At 40.4% G+C, this 18,286-nt stretch overlaps 2 protein-coding genes across 3 annotated transcripts; one reads left to right on the top strand and one right to left on the bottom strand.

Moving 5' to 3' along the window:
* Position 1: 1 nt before the first annotated feature.
* Positions 2-16,080, top strand: LOC122779742 (von Willebrand factor A domain-containing protein 7-like). Of its 2 annotated transcripts, none has more exons than XM_044042331.1 (19): positions 2-65; positions 594-1,475; positions 4,749-4,850; positions 6,551-6,744; positions 7,818-8,090; positions 8,241-8,334; positions 8,511-8,642; positions 9,034-9,220; positions 9,337-9,506; positions 9,620-9,732; positions 10,245-10,361; positions 11,607-11,789; positions 11,880-12,012; positions 12,115-12,264; positions 12,901-12,993; positions 13,082-13,359; positions 14,302-14,592; positions 15,192-15,611; positions 15,712-16,080. In XM_044042331.1, exons 2-19 carry the CDS (start codon positions 1,430-1,432, stop codon positions 15,946-15,948), a joined length of 3,213 nt encoding a protein of 1,070 aa, XP_043898266.1. In that variant the 5' UTR covers positions 2-65; positions 594-1,429; the 3' UTR covers positions 15,949-16,080. The 2 variants fall into 2 exon arrangements, with proteins under 2 accessions (XP_043898266.1, XP_043898267.1); XM_044042332.1 differs by having other exon boundaries at positions 594-3,014; positions 15,192-15,577; positions 15,711-16,080.
* LOC122779724 (protein ABHD15-like) lies at positions 590-1,333 on the bottom strand (the record flags this gene model as incomplete). The annotated part of the gene is made up of 1 exon (XM_044042311.1): positions 590-1,333. A coding segment is annotated over one exon (744 nt), but the record flags the coding sequence as incomplete, so codon positions are not given.
* Positions 16,081-18,286: the final 2,206 nt, after the last annotated feature.

Genomic DNA, 18,286 nt, shown 5'->3' with positions numbered 1-18,286 from the left:
CTTTGTATCCTAGTGTTTTGTGAGCCAGGAAGGAAAAGGTATTTGAAGCGTACAGAAACCATAACGTAAGTGACTACAACTTATTTTTGTTTATTTAATTAGTTCTAATTAAACGTACCTGTTGCATTAGTCAGGGTTCGTATAGGTGAAATACTTAGTTTTTGAATCATAATTATTTAGTAGTAAGTATTTTAAAAGGTTTGAATTGTGTATGAAGAGCTCAAAGTGGAAAATATGTCTTTCTGGCAAAAATAACTATATGAATAAATAATTTGCTTTAAGAAGTTTCTGAAATATGTGAGGTGCTGATTAAGCTTGAAAACTTACTTTGAAAATATTTGAAAAGTGTAAAAGGTGCATGAACCCTGATTAATGAGTAACATGTTTAGATAAATACCCAAAGTTGATCTACAAAGTATGGTCATCAACGTCATCCTCTATGCTCTTGCTCAATTTACAGAAACTGTGTGAAGCAAAACACTTTTATTTTGAAGTTTTAGCCCTGATGTTCAAATCACAGTCACGGGAGAATTGTCCACAAGGATGAAAGCTTTCTCTGCTGTTGTCATCCTCAAGTATCTCTTTCTCCTCAGCATGTATAGGACCTCTTCCAGGTGAAGGTCCATTCCACAGCATCTTGGTTGCTGGATCCAGTCTCCTGTGGTCTTGGTCTCCTCATAACCGAGGCTCTCCTTCTGCGAGGAGGGGCCGGGCCACTGGTCCTGTTCCTCTGCCCAGCCTGACCAGCATATTCTCCCTGTGCATCACCCCAGCTCACCCAAATCCTCTCCTCACCTTTTAGGAAATCAGCCACTACTCTGAAATACTCCAGAACAGCAGTGTGACTCCAGAAACCTCCACCCACCTCCTCATTATTGCTCTCTCCCTTCATCTTTTCTTGGTCTTCAATGGTGAATCCACAGTGCCCTCCTCTATCCATCAACGCCAGAAAGAAGTAAGGGTTGCTCTGGAAATGAGGGATGGGTAAAGTGTTGACATGCGGGAGAAGAGGGTCGTCACTGCTGCAGATACAGAGCACCGGCACGTCCACCTCATCTGCATCCCTTAGTGGTTCATTCCTCTCCCAGTAGCCGTCCCAGTCCTTAGCCGGGAAAGCCCTTTCGCCCAGCATCCACGCTGCCGAGGGCGCCACATCCCAAGTGTGATGAGGACGTGGGTTCAGTCTCGAGTTTAAATTATTTGTTAATTGGTGCTGATCCTGGGCTGAAGAGCAGAACAGAGTTTCTTCAAAGTCTCTGAGGGAGGAAGAGCGGAGAGCCTGGTCCACGTCCACGACTGCTCTGAAGGAATTTGTGTATCTGAAACATTTTTTTATACATTAACACTCTTTCCATTTTTTTCCCCCTACTCTTGTTCATCTCACCTACTGAGCTGCAATTTACGGAGAAACAGCGCCCCCCAGCGATACATGGCAGGCATGGGTGTCTCAAACCACATTTGGCCCAGAAGCACAGGTGAGATGGCTGCAGCTGCTGTCAGGTATGTGCTTGATCCACATTCACCCAAGTAAGAGAGGAGAACGCCTTAACCTGAACCCTCACTCACTGCCACCAGCACAGAGGACGGGTGGCACCTGTGGACATAATTCACCACCTTTAAAATGTAGGAAATCAATGTGTATATTCAAAGTTTTCTAAAAAATTAAGTTGTGCTATGAGTGAGTATAATATTATGAGCATAAAGTCATAATTATTATTCAAGCAAAAGATGAGGACAGCCGAGCATTTTATTAAAGATATATTTTGTGGTGTGCTTCACAAAAATCGAATCTTCTGTCACATCAGCACCACATGATGCATGATGAGTCACACAGACTTTGTCACGATCATCTCTTTTGTCGTCATCATCAATCATCTCTTTTCTATTGAATTACAATACTTACCCAAGTATCACAATCCAACTGAGTCATGACAAAAGCATCTAATCTCAGCCCAACTATGATGTACCAAGAGTTTCAGCACACTTCCTGATACGTTAAGCTTTCCAACAATGTCTAATACATGAAAATCTGAAATTACTTGAAGAAGGGGGGGCCATTTGAATGTCGGCACTCCTCAAACTGGTTTAGGTTTAGAATTTTAGCCTCAAAGATTTACACCTTCTGGGAGCCAAGTGACTGTATCATCACATTTATGTCGTCCTACCCCATCCCGGTCTAGCCGCCGGTGACATCTGATATCCTGATAGCCCACAGGACCGAAACCATTGTAGTAGTTTGAACAATGGTTATCAATTGCAGGTCTAGGGATATTATCTCCCTTTCCAAAGCACGTCGGAGAACTACAGTGTCTATCCCAAAACAGAAAGGGTGTTATTATCCTTCATTTGTGCGTGCTGTGATGACCCCGCCCATGTTGAGGGAGGTATTACAGTAATGGAAAACGACGTGACTTATGCACAGTTTTCTCTTGGTACCTGCTCAAGATCATTTGGGTCTCCAAACTCAGTCAGTCGTGCTGTGGTCAGCGGGCATCCCGCCGTGCCGCAGGTGGTGAAACACTGCACCATAAAAGCCCTGATGCATTGCCTGATGGGCCAGTGCCTTTAAGTGGGGGGTCATCCCCACCCATGACTGACGGATGAGGAGGACAGGAGGTGTCGATGTGAAGCAGCCGAGGGTCTTTCCCCCCAGCTGATGTTCCTTCCTGCCGTCCCACCTTTTCCTCGCAAACCTTCTCACCCCATCTTGTGCCCACAGCCCAATCCAAGGCTACAATCCCCCCATCTCGCAGTAGCAGGTTCTCTCTTGTGAACTGTATCGTGTCCTCAAGTTGACCACACAGCAGGCTGCACAGAGTCTGGACTTGGGGATCCCCTTTGGGCCAGGGAGCCAGTCTCGGCCTGGCCAGAGAGCCACAGTGCTGAGTCAAATATTTGGCCAATGCGGTGGATTTGCAGATGAGCCTGGGTTCTTCTTCAGTCCTCACAGGTCACCCTGTCCAGTGACATGTGGCGGCCCAGTGGACAACCAGGCACAGCAGGAAAAGAAAGAGGTATGGGAGCAAACAGAGCAAACAATCCCACACAAATAGTGCCATTGGTAAACAGAAAGGATCTCAGTTGAACATGAAATCCAGTGTTTTTTGCGGGGTTTGATCTTTTGCTGGGATTTCCTCACTAATATTCGACCCCCATGTTTGATAAACTCCTACCTTGTTGCTTCATGCACCAGTACAAAGATTTAGCCTCATGAGTTGAGTGATGTTCTGAATGGTCCCCCCCGCGTTTCCCCTCCCTCCATAAATCATTTACCAAGGCCGAATACAAACTGAATTACCGCAGGCCACATAAACATGTCCCATTCACAACAGCACTGTCACATATTTATTGTTTTTGGTGACATTTTCCTCTGATCGTGGCTCTTGCTGGTTATCCCCCCATTCAAGTTATAGATTCAGAAAGCATTTATAAAAGAACTTGGACAAATTATAGAATAAAAAACATTAGTAGAACGAATCAGGCACATTAAATGAATTCCACATTTAATCTGAAGTTTGAAGAAATGCCCATTCACTCTGATTCTATGTGAAACAATCCAGAAAAACAAGAATGTTGTCATGTCAGTAAAATAACAAGAACAAGTGAGTCTTACTTACAACCCTTTCATTGTTAATGATTTGTTAGATTTGGAATCATCACAATAAACTATACAGTATATATTTAAGGATGTCACGTGTGACAAACTGCCCTGTGATATTTCTTTTTTTTTTACTCACTGTTACTGACCATTATCCTGCTTTTAATGTAGCGTGAAGATGAGCCCTTAAAGTCCAAGAAAGTCACGCATATTTTTAAATACACAAGATATATATTTCGCAGAACTATGTTGAACTCATCTCATTCCTGTTTAATAAAATGTCTTTCTGACACAGCATCAAACAGGACTGAGAGAATTCTACTGCTCGGGGGGAGGAAAAAAAAAGAAAAAGCATAAGCATTTCCATAGGAAGAAAGTTTCTTATCAGATGAAGAGTGTGGCAAACAAAAACTCATGTCATATTCAACCCAAGGTCTCACTCATTAAAACCAAATCTCTCCATTTCCAGTTATTGAAGGGTGGAAAAACCCTAGCTCTTCCCAGAATAATCACAGTCCCATTATTCTTAAGTAACAAGGAAGTGAAATACTCCAGCGTTGTTAAAGTCTCTCAGTATCAGGAGAAGGAGATACACGTTTGTCCCACGTAAGAAAATGCTTCTTCCTTTTTTTAAAAAAAAAAAAGGTTTTACAAAGACACTCGGTGTTAAATGACAGCCATCAGGGAATATGATGTTTGCAATTGTCCTACTGTTTTGTTACAAAGGCTCAGTCACTCTCTGCTTTGTTGTATTTATTGAAGGAAAAACTACACATCGATATTAAGATTGCCTGCCTGGGTGTGAGTGTTGCTTTGTTCTGAGGAAATAAATGAAGGATCCAAAATTCCTTAGACCAAATCTCGGGGTCAAAAAGCCAGAAAAACACACTGAGAAAAACAAAGATGACTTGGCATAGAACATGGACAAAAGGGTGAGCGTAAGGACACACTAGGGAGGGACAATTAGACCCAGGTAAAGCTCATTATTGCAAGGTGAATTTAAACATATAATTTCAAATTAGTATTTTACTATTTGTGTCTTGCATACGAAAAGAGTTGCATTAAACTAAAATGTGTTTTATAACACTGCCTTTTGACAGGACTCAACAGAAGAAGAGATAATAATAAATGTTGTCAAATTGGCCAGCAGAGAAATGGCTCCTCCCCGGACATGGGATGTTAAAAAGTGAAGCATCCCCAATGAAGTTTTTCATTTCCACAAGCGCATTGAGAGCTGAGGTACACCTGAATGGTAACGTAAACAACACACACAAATCTGAGATAATCTTCTTATATTAATCAGCAACTGGCATTAATTTATGAATTCATTTAAGATTTGTAAATGTATTAACAGATTTTTAATTTAATACATTTGATAATTTTTATTGTATATTATTTGTTTTTGTTTGTATTGTATTATTATTTTTGTCAATGAGCTTAACTTGTGCAACATGTACGTTATATACAATCTGGTGTCCTATTTTCACAGAAGATATTTTTTTTTCGACATGGAAAACAACAACACAGGTTTCCCCAATAACTTTGATTAGGGTTCCACTGCAGTTTTAATTGAACCAGGGTTATGTTGTTGCTCAAGGGTAAGTGACGGTAACACTGATCCCTCGATGCTTTAAACTGTAGAAACTGTTTTTGTTGTTGTTGTTATTTTAAAACTGCACGTTTCCCATATTTTCTGGATGTGTTCCAATAAAGTGATGGTAAAACAAGTCTTGGTTTGCCTCATGTGGATACAAAGAGGTATATGTTTTAACTTTAAAGGTGATTATTAGGTAACAGAGATACAGTTATGTATGGGATCTGAAATGCTTGGCAAATCTCAAAAGACTAGATATAATGTGCGAAAGACGATCAGGCATAACACAAAGACAAAAGGGTGAGTCTACTGTATGTACACTGGGTTTAGCGTGATATTACTGTAAAAACTACAGAGGAACAGGTTGCAGTCCCTGTAGTAAAATATTGTATAGACACTGTGATTTTTGTCCTAAGGATTTTGTGTTGGACCTCAGGGATGATTTTGGAAAGGTGGGTACAAAACCCCCAGTCTGTGTCACAGTACAGTTATGCCAGTGAACCCTTTCCCAGTGGTCAGATTACAGCTCACAGAGAACAGTACACTACAACAGAGTTTAGTTCAACAACAAAAAACAAAACAAAAGATGACCCAGATATACTTGTAAGGGGATCTTGATTAATTTTGCCCAACTGCAAGTCATACGCTCATGTATATAAGACTCGGAACAAGTTGTGCTTTGTTCAAAACTTGTATCAAATCTTTGAATTTCAGTATTATTTAGCTGTATAATAATAGTGGGTGAGTTGTAAAGATATATGATAAACAGTGCCTTTGTTGTCGAGTATTATTATTTTGATTTATCATTATTATTATTTGCTTCGGATTAGGGTCAGTACAGATTTCTTTTGTCTTAAGGCAGCCTCTACACCAGGGGTCAACAAGTAGCTTGCGAGCAGTAGCTTTTGCGAGCTACCTGTAACGTTTTTGCGAGCTACCTGTAACGCTTTTGCGAGCTACCTGTAGCGCTTTTGCGAGCTACCTGTAGCGCTTTTGAGAGCTACCACTAGCTACCAGTTTCTTTCCAAGTAGCTTGCCAAAGGTTTCAATAAACGAACATAAACCTGCTTACATTTTAACCAATCCCCCCCTTCTGGCTCATTCAGTTTGTTTAGGTGGATGAGAATATGAGAATAGTGTTAAAAAACACAAGTAGCTCTCGACCATTTTCATTTTGTCAAAGTAGCTCTCAGAAGAAAAAAGGTTGGAGACTCCTGCTCTACACACTCATAGTCTTATAGACTCAATAGTATAATGTTGCTGCACGTGTAACCAACTGTGTTTGCCTAATTTAAAGCCACCTTATAAGAATTATAAGCCCTTTTCTTTTCTTTAGTAATCTTTTCTTTATCTTTCAGGTCGTTGTGCAGAAATGAGGTGGTTTTCTGCGCTGTGTCTCCTGCTCCTGCAGACTGGGGCTCATGGATTTGACCTAAATGAACAAGACACATCGCTGAGTCATCAGGAGATCACTGAAGCTGCACTCTTAAAGGTCACATTGGAGGTTTGCCATGCGGTGGCCAAGGCCGTAGGCAGATACATCAAAGAGCCTGTAAGAATTGCACCAAGCTACGTTCAATCTACTCCTTATTTTACACCTTAGAACCCAGAGCTTTTCGGCCTAACTTTTGTGTTCTTAAAACTTTACTTGTAAAAACATCCGCCACTATGTCCACAAGCTTTTCAAAGCATTGAAACAAACAATAAATTGACCAAAGTGAATGATTGTAAATATAATCTTAGGCCCCTCACCCACTGAGCTACGGCCCTGCATCAAACGTGCAGTGCGCCGTTCACACACAGTGAGTCTGCTGCGGTGGCTCTGCCCTGAATCCTGGCAAAGAGTGGAGCGACTCAGCGCCTTCATACAATATATTAAAACCTGTCATGTTTAAATCCATAACTTTTGCAGAGGGTCGCCGTTTTGTTACACACTACACATTTCTATACTATAAAACCACTTAATGTCACATATCACAACAATGAGGCTGCACACAACCTAAATCAGGTGACATCCTTTACTGTCTAACTGGGAAAATAACAAATACAATAGCATCAAGTAGTCTAAACATAACTGTTGTGTGTGTGTGCAATTCATATTTTCTGATGGTATATTTGTTATACTTATTAGCTTATTAGCTTCATGGCCCTACAGTGTAGTGATACAAGGACAACCAGAGCTTCTTTTTTTCATTTTCACCAACTATATAAACACAAATGAACAAAAAGTACTGGAAATGTTTATAATCGGATTGAATTTGTGAAATGTGGACATACGTCACAGTTCAAAGTTCACTTGGCTCGTTTTTATGAACAAAAAGAAAAGAAAAACGGTCTAATTTCCTGCACTATTGCTACTTTATATTACCACTAAAAATGCGATATAAAATGAATCATAACTTTGACTCAATAACACATAAGAAGACCAAAAGAACAAATTTTTAAAGCCTGAATATGTGACCTATAAACACACCCCAGGATGTCCATAAGGAGTTTTTTTCTTCCCTCTTATTCACACTGCAATTTACCATGGGTGCACCTGCGGCACAGATCTGTGCCGTGTGAACACTAAGGGCTAAAGATCTCATTATTTTACTCTCTCTCTCTCTCTCTCTCTCTCTGTAGTCAGGGTCTCTGACTGCTACAAAGGTTGCCGTTGCATGTGAAGCAGAACAATCTTCCAAATCTTTCAGCAATGCTATCGAAGTGATCAAAGACGAGAATGTGGGAGTCGACCAGCTTTTTTTCTGGAGCTCCCATCACCACTTTGATGCTGAACAATTTACAAAGGGAAAGAAACTGGTCACGGATGGCATCGCCGCTGTGAAGGCCAACAACAAACTCCAAAAATATGAAGCAGCAAGAGAGAGACTGGGACAGTTATTCCACACTTTACAGGTACTTCTTATGAATAGATTTTATCTCAATCACCACTGATTACAGCTATGTAGAAACTGGTAAGTTTGTTTAGGTCTCATAATGAATGTTTATGTACATTTGATTTCAGAATTTATCGTGCTTTATTTTCTTGTCTTTTTTAATCTGAAGGATTTCTACAGTCACAGTAACTGGGTGGAAATTGGAAACAAGAATCCAAATACCAATCTGATCAAAGTTAACGCGGACATTGGAAAAACAGCAGGTCGGCTAAGAAACCAATGCATCTGTAGCTGTTTTAACACAAGACACATTCATATTATGTAATACACACGTATATAATGTATCGGTGTCACATGGACCTTAACTTGTCTTTGCATGCTGCTGTGCCAACAGTAGTTTGTAACACAGCAGTTAAGTCGAATTTGATCTAATTCACAGATAAAGACAGAGCGACCTGTCGGAGCTGTGTTGGAGACGACTGCAAGAACAACATTTTGGAGGATATCTTAAAGGAAAAAATTCTGACCACAGGATATTTTGATGCTGTTCCTCCATCCAGCAAACCTGCAGGTAAATGTCTTCATATCATTTTGTCACAGTTATCTTTGTACTCGGAGGCTGGTCCTTTTATTATGATTAGAATCTTATGGTGGAATGATTACAAGAAGTCCAACTAATGATTATTTTCATTATTGATTAGTGTGTTTATTTTCTCCATTACACCATGTTTTTGTAAAATGTTGATGGACGTGACTGTTCTCTTCTGCAAAGGTACTGTGAATCAGTTCATCACCACTTGCCAATGGCTTTGTGGGAAGTTTCTCCTACATTTAATGTCTGAGCCCCAGGGCCGAGAGACCCACATGTCACAGAGCAGACACTCCACTGTTGGGATGTAATCTTAGAAACAGATTTTAACTTGTGGGAGCACTTTGTTCTTACTCTTTCTGTTTCTACAAAGGTAAATGCAGCCATGGAGGTAAATTTGATAGAACAAGAAAAATGGACCCTAAAGGTGGGATCAACAAAGACACACTTGATTCTGAACATGGACATCTTCACAATCAAGCAGCAAACATGGCCATAGCTGCAACCAGTGAAGTACTGCAGGACGTTCGAGCAGCTGCTGGTGACAAAGAATTCCTACAGTACGAAACCCTCTCTGCATGTTTGAGTCACTGTTACTGTAGATGCAATGAGGATCTGAATTACAACATTTAAATATGATTCCCCTCTACCTTTTTTTTTTAATCTCATTGCTCAGGATGATGGGAATCAAAAAAGGAAAACCTCTTTGCTTTGTGATTGACACCACAGGAAGCATGGGCAATGACATTTCCACAGTGAGAACTATCACCGCTGCTATAATTGACAGTAAAGCGGGAACAGATGACGAGCCTTCAGATTATGTTCTTGTACCATTCAATGATCCAGGTAAGTTGTGAATGCCTCAGACAAAACTTCACATTCCATTATTTTCGTCTCGTCACAATGGAAGTTGACCACAACTGAGCTCGTCAAGCAATAAACTGGTGTTTCATTCCCAGACTATGGTCCACTGACAAGGACCACAAATGCAGATGACTTCAAGAATGCCATCTATTCATTGTCAGCAGATGGTGGAGGAGATTTCGCAGAGATGAGTCTTTCAGGAATTCAGGTACTATTGATATCTTATGGCACTTTTCCACTCGATGGTCCCAGCACTACTCGACTCACCTCGGCACAGCACGGTTATTTTGCTTTTGCATTAGCGATAGCACCTGATTGGTCAGAGTGCCGTCACAGGAAGAGGCACAAGAATCAAAGCGAACAATGTCAAACTGTATTTCAGTTCAGTGACCGTTTCTGATGGAGTCTGTGCTCCGGTCATGCAGGAAGTACTGAACTAAACTGATTCTAATGATTCAGTACATCGAAAATAACTGCTTTACAAGTCACTAGTCACTGGTTTGTGTGTGTCGCAAAGTCATTGCAGTTTCATGCAGCCGGATTGTAATGGAGAACCAACCAAACTGTGTAGCTTGGGCCATGCTGTGCCGAGGCGGTACTATGTAGTGGAAAAGTGCCATTAGAGACGAGCACAAACTATGCCTCCTGCTGCAAAACATGATCTTAAATCAAGTTTGAAGTAAGAAAAAAATGCTGTTTCTGTCTTTCTCCTTCATGCAGTTGGCTTTAACTGGTTCTCCTCCAGGTTCTGAGATTTACGTCTTCACAGATGCATCTGCTAAAGATGGGTACCTGTTAGGCAGAGTGCTCGCACTCATAGAGCGAACCAAATCAGTGGTGAGTAGCTCTGTGTCCATGGAAAAGCACATGGTGCTGAAATCAAAAGAGCAAACATATTTAAAACAGAATTTACAGAATACACCTAAGAAATACTCGAGTTGTCGATCTTCAAATGTAGGTTTAATGAAGGGAGAATTTTAAAAACTCTGACCAGGATGAGAAATTTAAGAATACCAAGAAATGCAGAGAAATAGCATCAGGACAAATAGCTCAGTCTGTCAGAAGATGATTTGTATCTCTGAGGTTATAAGTTTGAATCTTACAATAAATTGAATTTCATGCAATTTTAAAACTTCAGACTAAAAACAGAACTGAACACCAAGAAAGTGTTAGAACGCTGCTGTGGAGTTCTGATGTCAAAGGTTCAATTCTTATAAATGACAAGACATCTTAAAATTCAACATGCAAAGTTAACATTGAAAGGAGACCAAAAGTACCTGGAGTTTGTGGTGGGGTGGCTGTGTTCTTTCCAGGTTGGGTTCCACAGGTTTGTTTTTTTGTTTGTTTTTTGGCCACAGTTGTGGAACCGAACCCGTCGGACCGGGTCTACCCCACAGTTGTTATTTTGACAAATACTCAGTGAGTTTTTGAAAACAGTGAAAAGTGACACTTTCATTGACACACACATGCATGGTTAGACAGTGATTGTTACATGTGGACACACTGTCACATTAGCAGCAGCAGGTGTAATCTGAACACCTGTGATCAGATCACTCAGGTCGGATGTTAACAGCAGGTGGGAACAGAGTGTCAACAGAAAATCCAAGAAATGTGTGGATCATTTATGCTGTAGTTAAGACATGTTTGTCCCAGCTGTCCTTGTCCTCTTCCTGCTTCTGGTAAACACAAAGTGGAACCTTACGAATAGGTCGACACAAGAGGGGGAGGAGCGGAATGTACCAAGTCACGGAAAGTATACCATGGCTTTTAAATTGGTGTTGCTTTGTGCACGAGCAGCTCTACCTGTTACTGATCCATTTTCATGTTCTAATTGAACAAATAAAAAATGGCAGCTGAATTTGTTTAAAACATTAAAAACAGAGGAGAACCCACCAATGTAGGAAATGCTGCCATCTGCTGGACATACTTCCCCCTTCATCTTTTAAAAGCTGCTTGTTTTGAGCAAATCAGTCAATGTTATGAAAATAGTGGTACTTTTACTTGAGTAGAATATTTCATTTCTATTTCCAAATCTGTAAATTTATTTCTATTTCCCCATTATTTTAAATTCTTCCTCATTAGGTGACGGTCCTGATTACTGGCTCCCTGGGTTTACGTCGTCGAAGAGAAACTCTTGAGGACAATCCCCTAGGCTCCGTGTACAAACAGCTGGCCGAAGCTTCAGGAGGTCAGGCTATTCAGGTCTCCAAAAGTGAGCTGGCTGAGGTCACCAGCATTATAACAGATACCTCCAGTTCCTCTGTGGTATGAATAAAATCCTCATATTGGCATTAACAGTAACATTGATGAGTTCACAAAGATTCAGTTATGTCACCAGTTTCATTTAATACCCAGGTCAAGCTTCTTCAAGCTTCCCGGAATGCTGGAAACCCCGATAATTTCACATTTTCGGTGGACGATTCAGTGAAGAACCTGACGATGTACATCACAGGGCGCTCTCTCGCCTTTACTATCACCAGTCCTTCAGGTGCTGTTCCACTGTTTATGGTAAAAACAAAATATCAGTCACTGTAAGTTTGCCCCCGACTTGTACCGTAACACGTGTGCTTCGTTTCATGTTTGTTTTCAGGTGTAACTCAGAGCAGCACTGACACGACCGGACCACTGGTCGTTTCATCCAGCACAGTCGGAAACTTCCAGACTGTGAAGCTAAACACACAAGTGGGTGTGTGGAAAGTTGAAATGGTGTCAACAAGTGCCTACAATCTGAAGGTCGTGGGTGAGTCCCCGTCCAGTGAACACGTACTTACACAAACACCTTTGTCCATGTTGTTTTCAGAGACATTCGTTTAACAACAGCTTTAGTACTGTTATTGTATTGCAATGACATTCATGCAGAGGTGGAAAGAGTACTGATATATTCTACTCAAGTAAAACTACCACTTTTTTAAAATAAAATTAATCGATGTGTCAGTTTATTGCACATCATGTTTTACATGATTTTGAATAGCCACTGCATACCTGTGTTTGTTGGCGCATTGTTGCCAAATCCGCTGACTCATTTTAATGCAGGCACACAACATTCAGTGACTCCAGTAGAGAGTTTCAGCAGCATTTTCCACATAATGTTTGCATTATGATTTATAGGAGCAAAATTCACCGTGACCGACCTTTAGAATAGAGAGCGCACATTGAACACAACACGGCTTCTCCGGCGTAACACGCGTCAATTCTACAAGCTGTGGGAATGGACAAATAGTGCAAAAAAGTTTGAATACGGATTCCAATATAAAATAAATATAAAATATATATATATATATTCAAATATAAAAGAAGTCTCCTAGTAACACAGCACATAAACCATGTTACATTTACATGTTGTCTCTTTGGTTAACTTTTTTGATTCTTTTTGCAGGTGAGAATCACATTGACTTCCTGTTTACCTTTTTGAAGGATTCAGAGAGCCCATATGGAGGTTTAGAGGTCTTATCTAATCGTCCAAGATCTGGTAAAGTACAATTTTGTGATATGCCAAAAATAATCTAATCAAATTCAGACATACTTGAATGGCTTTTTCTTTTTGCTTTTTTCCTAAGGTGAAAATATTACCTTGAGGGTGACAGTAACCGGGAGTGACTCCGCCACAGTGACAGAAGTAACTCTGGTTGAATTTTTCAAGTCAGTGATGGTGAACGGCAGCGTGGAGGATCAAGGTAAAGGGGTCTTCCACGTTCGATTTGACACAATACCATCAGATGATTTTGTGGTGTTGGTGATGGGACAGACCAACACCAGCTCCACCAGAAATAGTGCCACATCCTTCCAAAGGCAGTCATCCTCCTCTATCAAGGCTTCTGCTGTGTCAGTTAGCATTGTAAGTAAAATTGATCTAAAAGCCTACAATATGACCTTTAACGCTATTTATCATATTAACAATGTTATATTTTAAAAAAAGTTCTGCTCATGTCTACCTTTAATTACCACAGCAGTCAATTTGACTGTATGCATTATAGAGTGTGTAACATGTCTATTTTTTGATACTGACCCCAACCCTTGAAGGCAATTGGTAGTTGATTTATTTATGCTCAGCTGTGCTTCAAAGACTGCCTTCATGAGACTGAGCTGATGGAGAAGCAGCTTCAGGCACAGTAGTAACTGGTCTGTGGAATCATCTTTAATCGGCCCCTACAGTGATTTCAAAGGATGAGTCAAAAAACGCACACAGGGTGCTCATAGTTCTGCTTTTAACTCTCAAAATATGTGCGAAAAGCATTAGCAATGCTATTAAACATGTTTATTTGATGATATAACGTTGAATGACATCAAACTAAAACAAAGGACACATGCAAAAAATAGTAGTAGTATTGTGTGGACATTGCATAATTAGATAAGGTGGAAGTTACCACTTTACCTTATGAGGGTTAGACAACCTTCATAAGTGTTTATAAAAGGCTTTGATATACATATTTTAATTTATTAATGAACTAGTATGTTTTAAGGGTTAAGAAACAATTAATTTCTTTTGAGTTATAGATGACAAAAGTTTTTTATTTAGAAGTTGTATCTGCAATTTCAAAAGCTGCTCCCATTTTTGTTGGTCAATTAATAATATATTTTCTCACTTTACGATCACCTACATTCACATTACATATCTATTTATTTTCAGATTGTACATTATTTATTGAAATTACATGCATTAATCGATGAATCTTTCTTGTAGGTACATCATTTCCGGTAGTTGGAGTGTTACGGTAGTCTAAAACAGAGGTGGTGTTTTCACTTTGAACCCTGATGATTTTCTCTTTCCCTTTTTTAGACTCTTCCAAACAGGGTTGCAGAACCAGGAGTATCCTTTTCTGTTCCTTTCTCTGTGTCGACCAGTGGGACGGGAGGAACCTTCACCATCGCAGCTACTAATGACCAAGGTTATAGCTCATCTTTCCCGCCCAGTTTATCCCTGCCGACTGGAGGCAGTGCTAACAGCACGGGAACAATCACAGCACCGCCTGACACACCGTCTGGTACTGACGTCACCCTGACCATTGAGGCTACTTCTCCAGGCGGGGACACCAACTATGTCGTGCTGCGTTTAACCGTCCTTGTCCCGGTAACTCTTTAATCATTCTAGTTTATTAAATCGCCTTCATGGTTGTGTGTTACTGGTCGACCTCTTTCGTCTCTATTGGGAGCACAGAGATGTACAAGAAAACCAACAGTAATCCTCTTCATTAGTCCAGGTGAACATCATTCAAAACAGAAATCCAGTTATCATATTCATAGGATTATTATAATAATAAAAAAATAGCAACCATATCAATAATAATGACAGCAATAATAGTATCAATACTAATAATACTAATAGTAAAATAGTAAAAATCCAAATAAGAGAATAGATGGTAAATAATGAATCTGTAAATGAATACAAATAATTCAAGGATTAATTATACATCAAGGCCATCCTATGGAAGAGTTTTAGGGCCACATGTAAAACAACAACAACAACAAAAAAACCATGGCATGAATTCGAGATCAAAATAAGAATTCTGATATTACAGCCTCAGCCATTTTTGAATAATTGCTTTTTTAACATGCCACCAACAGAATTTTCATGAGGCTTCTATCTTTTGAGAGACATTACATAGATCTAATGTGCTGGTTGACCTCTTCATATAAACCTGACTGATGTTATCTTCTTCTCTCTCTAAGGTGACTGATGTCACTGCACCAGTGTGTCAGCTGTCCAATGTGACTGACAGCTGCTCAGACATCTGCACTGAATCTACGTGGGGGGTCTCTATGCAGGTGCGCGATGAGGTCAATGGGACAGGCATTCATAGTATCACCTTCAGACAAGGTGACGGGAACTTGAACACCACCCTGCTCTCAGGCACCGACAGCATAATGCTGCTGACCTACAATGCGTCCTGTTGCTCACCTGATGTGGAAATAATAGCTGTGGATAATGTGGGTAATGTAAAGTCTTGTTTCTTCTCTGTCCGGAGAGCGACCACCGCGATGAGCACTACACTCATCACAACCACCACAGCCATTCACAACATCTACACCAAATCTACCACAGCCACTAACAACTACAGCACCAACTCTACCACAGCTGCTAACAACTGCTACAGCTACAGCTAGCAGCTACCACAGATGCTAACAACTACAGCACCAAACCTAACAACTACAGCACCAATCTACTACAGACGCTTAACTCTACCACAGCAGCACCAACTCTACCACAGACGCTAACAACTACAGCACCAAATCTACCACAGACGCTAACAACAACAGCACCAAATCTACCACAGACGCTAACAACAACAGCACCAACTCTGACACCACCACCACCACCATTGTTACCACTCCGTCCAAGACATCATCAGCTGCTGTGCCGTTGTCTACCGGTGCAGCTCAGCTCTTTGTACTTTTCCTCAGTGCCATAATTCTAAGCCTCTGTTAACTCAGTCAGTCTAAACATGTTACTGTGGATAAAGAATTAACTTCACTGCAGTTGCCCATTTAAAACCTATGGGTTGGAAAGTAATTAATTACATTTACTCCTGTTACTGTAATTGAGTAGGTTTTTTGTGTACTTTTTAAAGTCATTTCTTAAAATTTGTAATTTTACTTTTACTTAAGTAGCATAGTATGTTTTTTTTTTACTGTGCTTTGCTACATTTTAAATGACATACGTTACTGAGTAAAAGAAAACGTTGGCATGTAATAAGAATAAAAAAAATACGCTCACCAGAAACTTGATGAGGACCAGTGAATGACGAGGACAGGTGAAGGATGATGAGGACAGGTGAATTGGCACTAATTAAGGTCCCTGAGTGAGTGACATTGTTCACCTTTGACCAATTTGGACTGATTTGGACAATCTGGATTTTGTTTGCATATTTTATTTTCTTCAGAATTTATCATTTGTAAAGGTTTGCCTTTAATTAAAAACTACTGTGAGCTAATGTGAGATTTGTGTCCCCTTGTCCTTCTACTCTGAGTACATTTTAAACAAGCTACTTTTTTTACTTGAGTAAATTTTTAGACCAGTACTTTTACTTGAACTGAAGTAAAATGTTATCAAAATAGTGATACTTTTACTTGAGTAGAATATTCCATTAATCTTTCGTCTTTGTCCCTTTGTCTGCAAACATTTCAGTTGCAGACAAAGTTTGCTGTCCAATGTGTGTCTTTTCCCTCTTCACAGCAAGTCGTCGTTTGGTTTTAATTTCTATGCGAAAACCTTTATTTTATTTTTATCAGTCCATATCAACACAGACACTTTAATTTCAAAATTCCACTAAACCACCACTTTTTGAACAGTCGCTATTTCCCAATGTATGTTTTTTTCCCACTTGACCTGCCCCCTACTGGCCAGACTAGATACTCATTTTGACAGTTTTGATGGGATGTCATATGTTAACATTTTTTTGACAACATACTATACTAGAGCATTTTTGGCAGTTTATATTTGGACATTTTTTGATGACATACCATACTGCAACATTTTTAAGTGATTTTGGACAACATATATTCTCTTGATCAATTTTCAGAAACTATGTGAAGTAAAATACTTATTTTTGAAGCTTTCCTCCTGATGTTCAAATCACAGTCACAGGAGAATTGTCCACAAGGATGAAAGCTGTATCTGCTGTTCTCATCCTCCAGTATCTCCTTCCCCTCAGCATGTATAGGACCTTTTCCAGGTTCTGCATTACTGGATCCAGTCTCCTGTGGTCTTGGCCTCATAATCGAGGCTCTCGTTCTGCAAGGAGGGGCCATGCTACTGGTCCTGTCCTCTGCCCAGCCTGACTAGAATCTTCTCCTTGTGCATCCCCCCAGCTCACCCGAATCCTCTCCTCACCTTCTAGGAAATCAGCCACCACTCCGTTGTCCGTTGTCCGTCAACGCATGAAAGAAGTAAGGGTTGCTCTGGAAAAGAGGGATGGGTAAAGTGTTGACATGCGGAAGGAGAGGGTCGTCACTGCTGCAGATACAGAGCACCGGCACGGCCACCTCATCTGCATCTCTTAGTGGTTCATTCCTCTCCCAGTAGCCGTCCCAGTCCTTAGCCGGTAAAGCCCTTTTGCCCAGCATCCACGCTGCCGAGGGCGCCACATCCCAAGAGTCAGTCTCGAGTTTAAATTATTTGTTAAAGATTTAGGAGTTTGCTGCTGATCCTGGGCTGAAGAGTTTCTTCCAAGTCTCTGAGGGAGGAAGAGCTGAGGGCCTGATCCACATCCTCAACTGTTCTGAAGGAGTTTTATGATTACCTTCCTATTACTCTTTCTGTTATTACCCCCACTCTTGTTCATCTCACCTACTGAGCCGCAATATCCGGAGAAACAGCATTTCAAGGAAATGTCTAAAATCTCAATATTTAACAGAGGAATCTGGTATATTTAGTGACAGCACTACTGATCGTGAACCGAATCGCAACCCATTCGGCTGTATTTCAGTTCAGTGACTGTGTCATACGGAGGTGCAGGAAGTACTGAACAAATGTTGTTAATGAACTGATTCTAATGATTCAGTTACACCCAAAACAACTGCTTTGCTCGTCACTACTCTTCATTTGTGTGTTTGTGTTGCGATGATTCAACATCAAAATAAACGATACAGTATACATTTAACGACGTCACGTGTGACAAACTGCCCTGTGATATTTCTTTATTTTACTGATTTTACTGACCATTATCCAGCTTTTAATGTAGCGTGAAGATGAGCCCTTAAAGTCCAGGAGTCCTGCATACTTTTAAATACACAAGATCTATATTTTGCAGTAATATGTTGAACTC

The sequence above is a fragment of the Solea senegalensis genome, linkage group LG13, assembly GCF_019176455.1.
Source record: "Solea senegalensis isolate Sse05_10M linkage group LG13, IFAPA_SoseM_1, whole genome shotgun sequence".
Lineage (NCBI taxonomy): Eukaryota > Metazoa > Chordata > Actinopteri > Pleuronectiformes > Soleidae > Solea > Solea senegalensis.
The sequence above is the reverse complement of the archived record's forward strand: the minus strand, read 5'-3'. Positions and strand labels throughout refer to the sequence as shown.

Bases quoted from the DNA above. Each gene is read 5' to 3' on its own strand.
- LOC122779742 (XM_044042331.1), top strand. From the start codon at position 1,430: ATGGCAGGCATGGGTGTCTCAAACCACATTTGGCCCAGAAGCACAG. The intron at 1,476-4,748 runs GTGAGATGGCTG...ATTGGCCAGCAG, and splicing joins CATTTGGCCCAGAAGCACAG to AGAAATGGCTCCTCCCCGGA. The intron at 8,335-8,510 runs GTCGGCTAAGAA...TCTAATTCACAG, and splicing joins GGACATTGGAAAAACAGCAG to ATAAAGACAGAGCGACCTGT.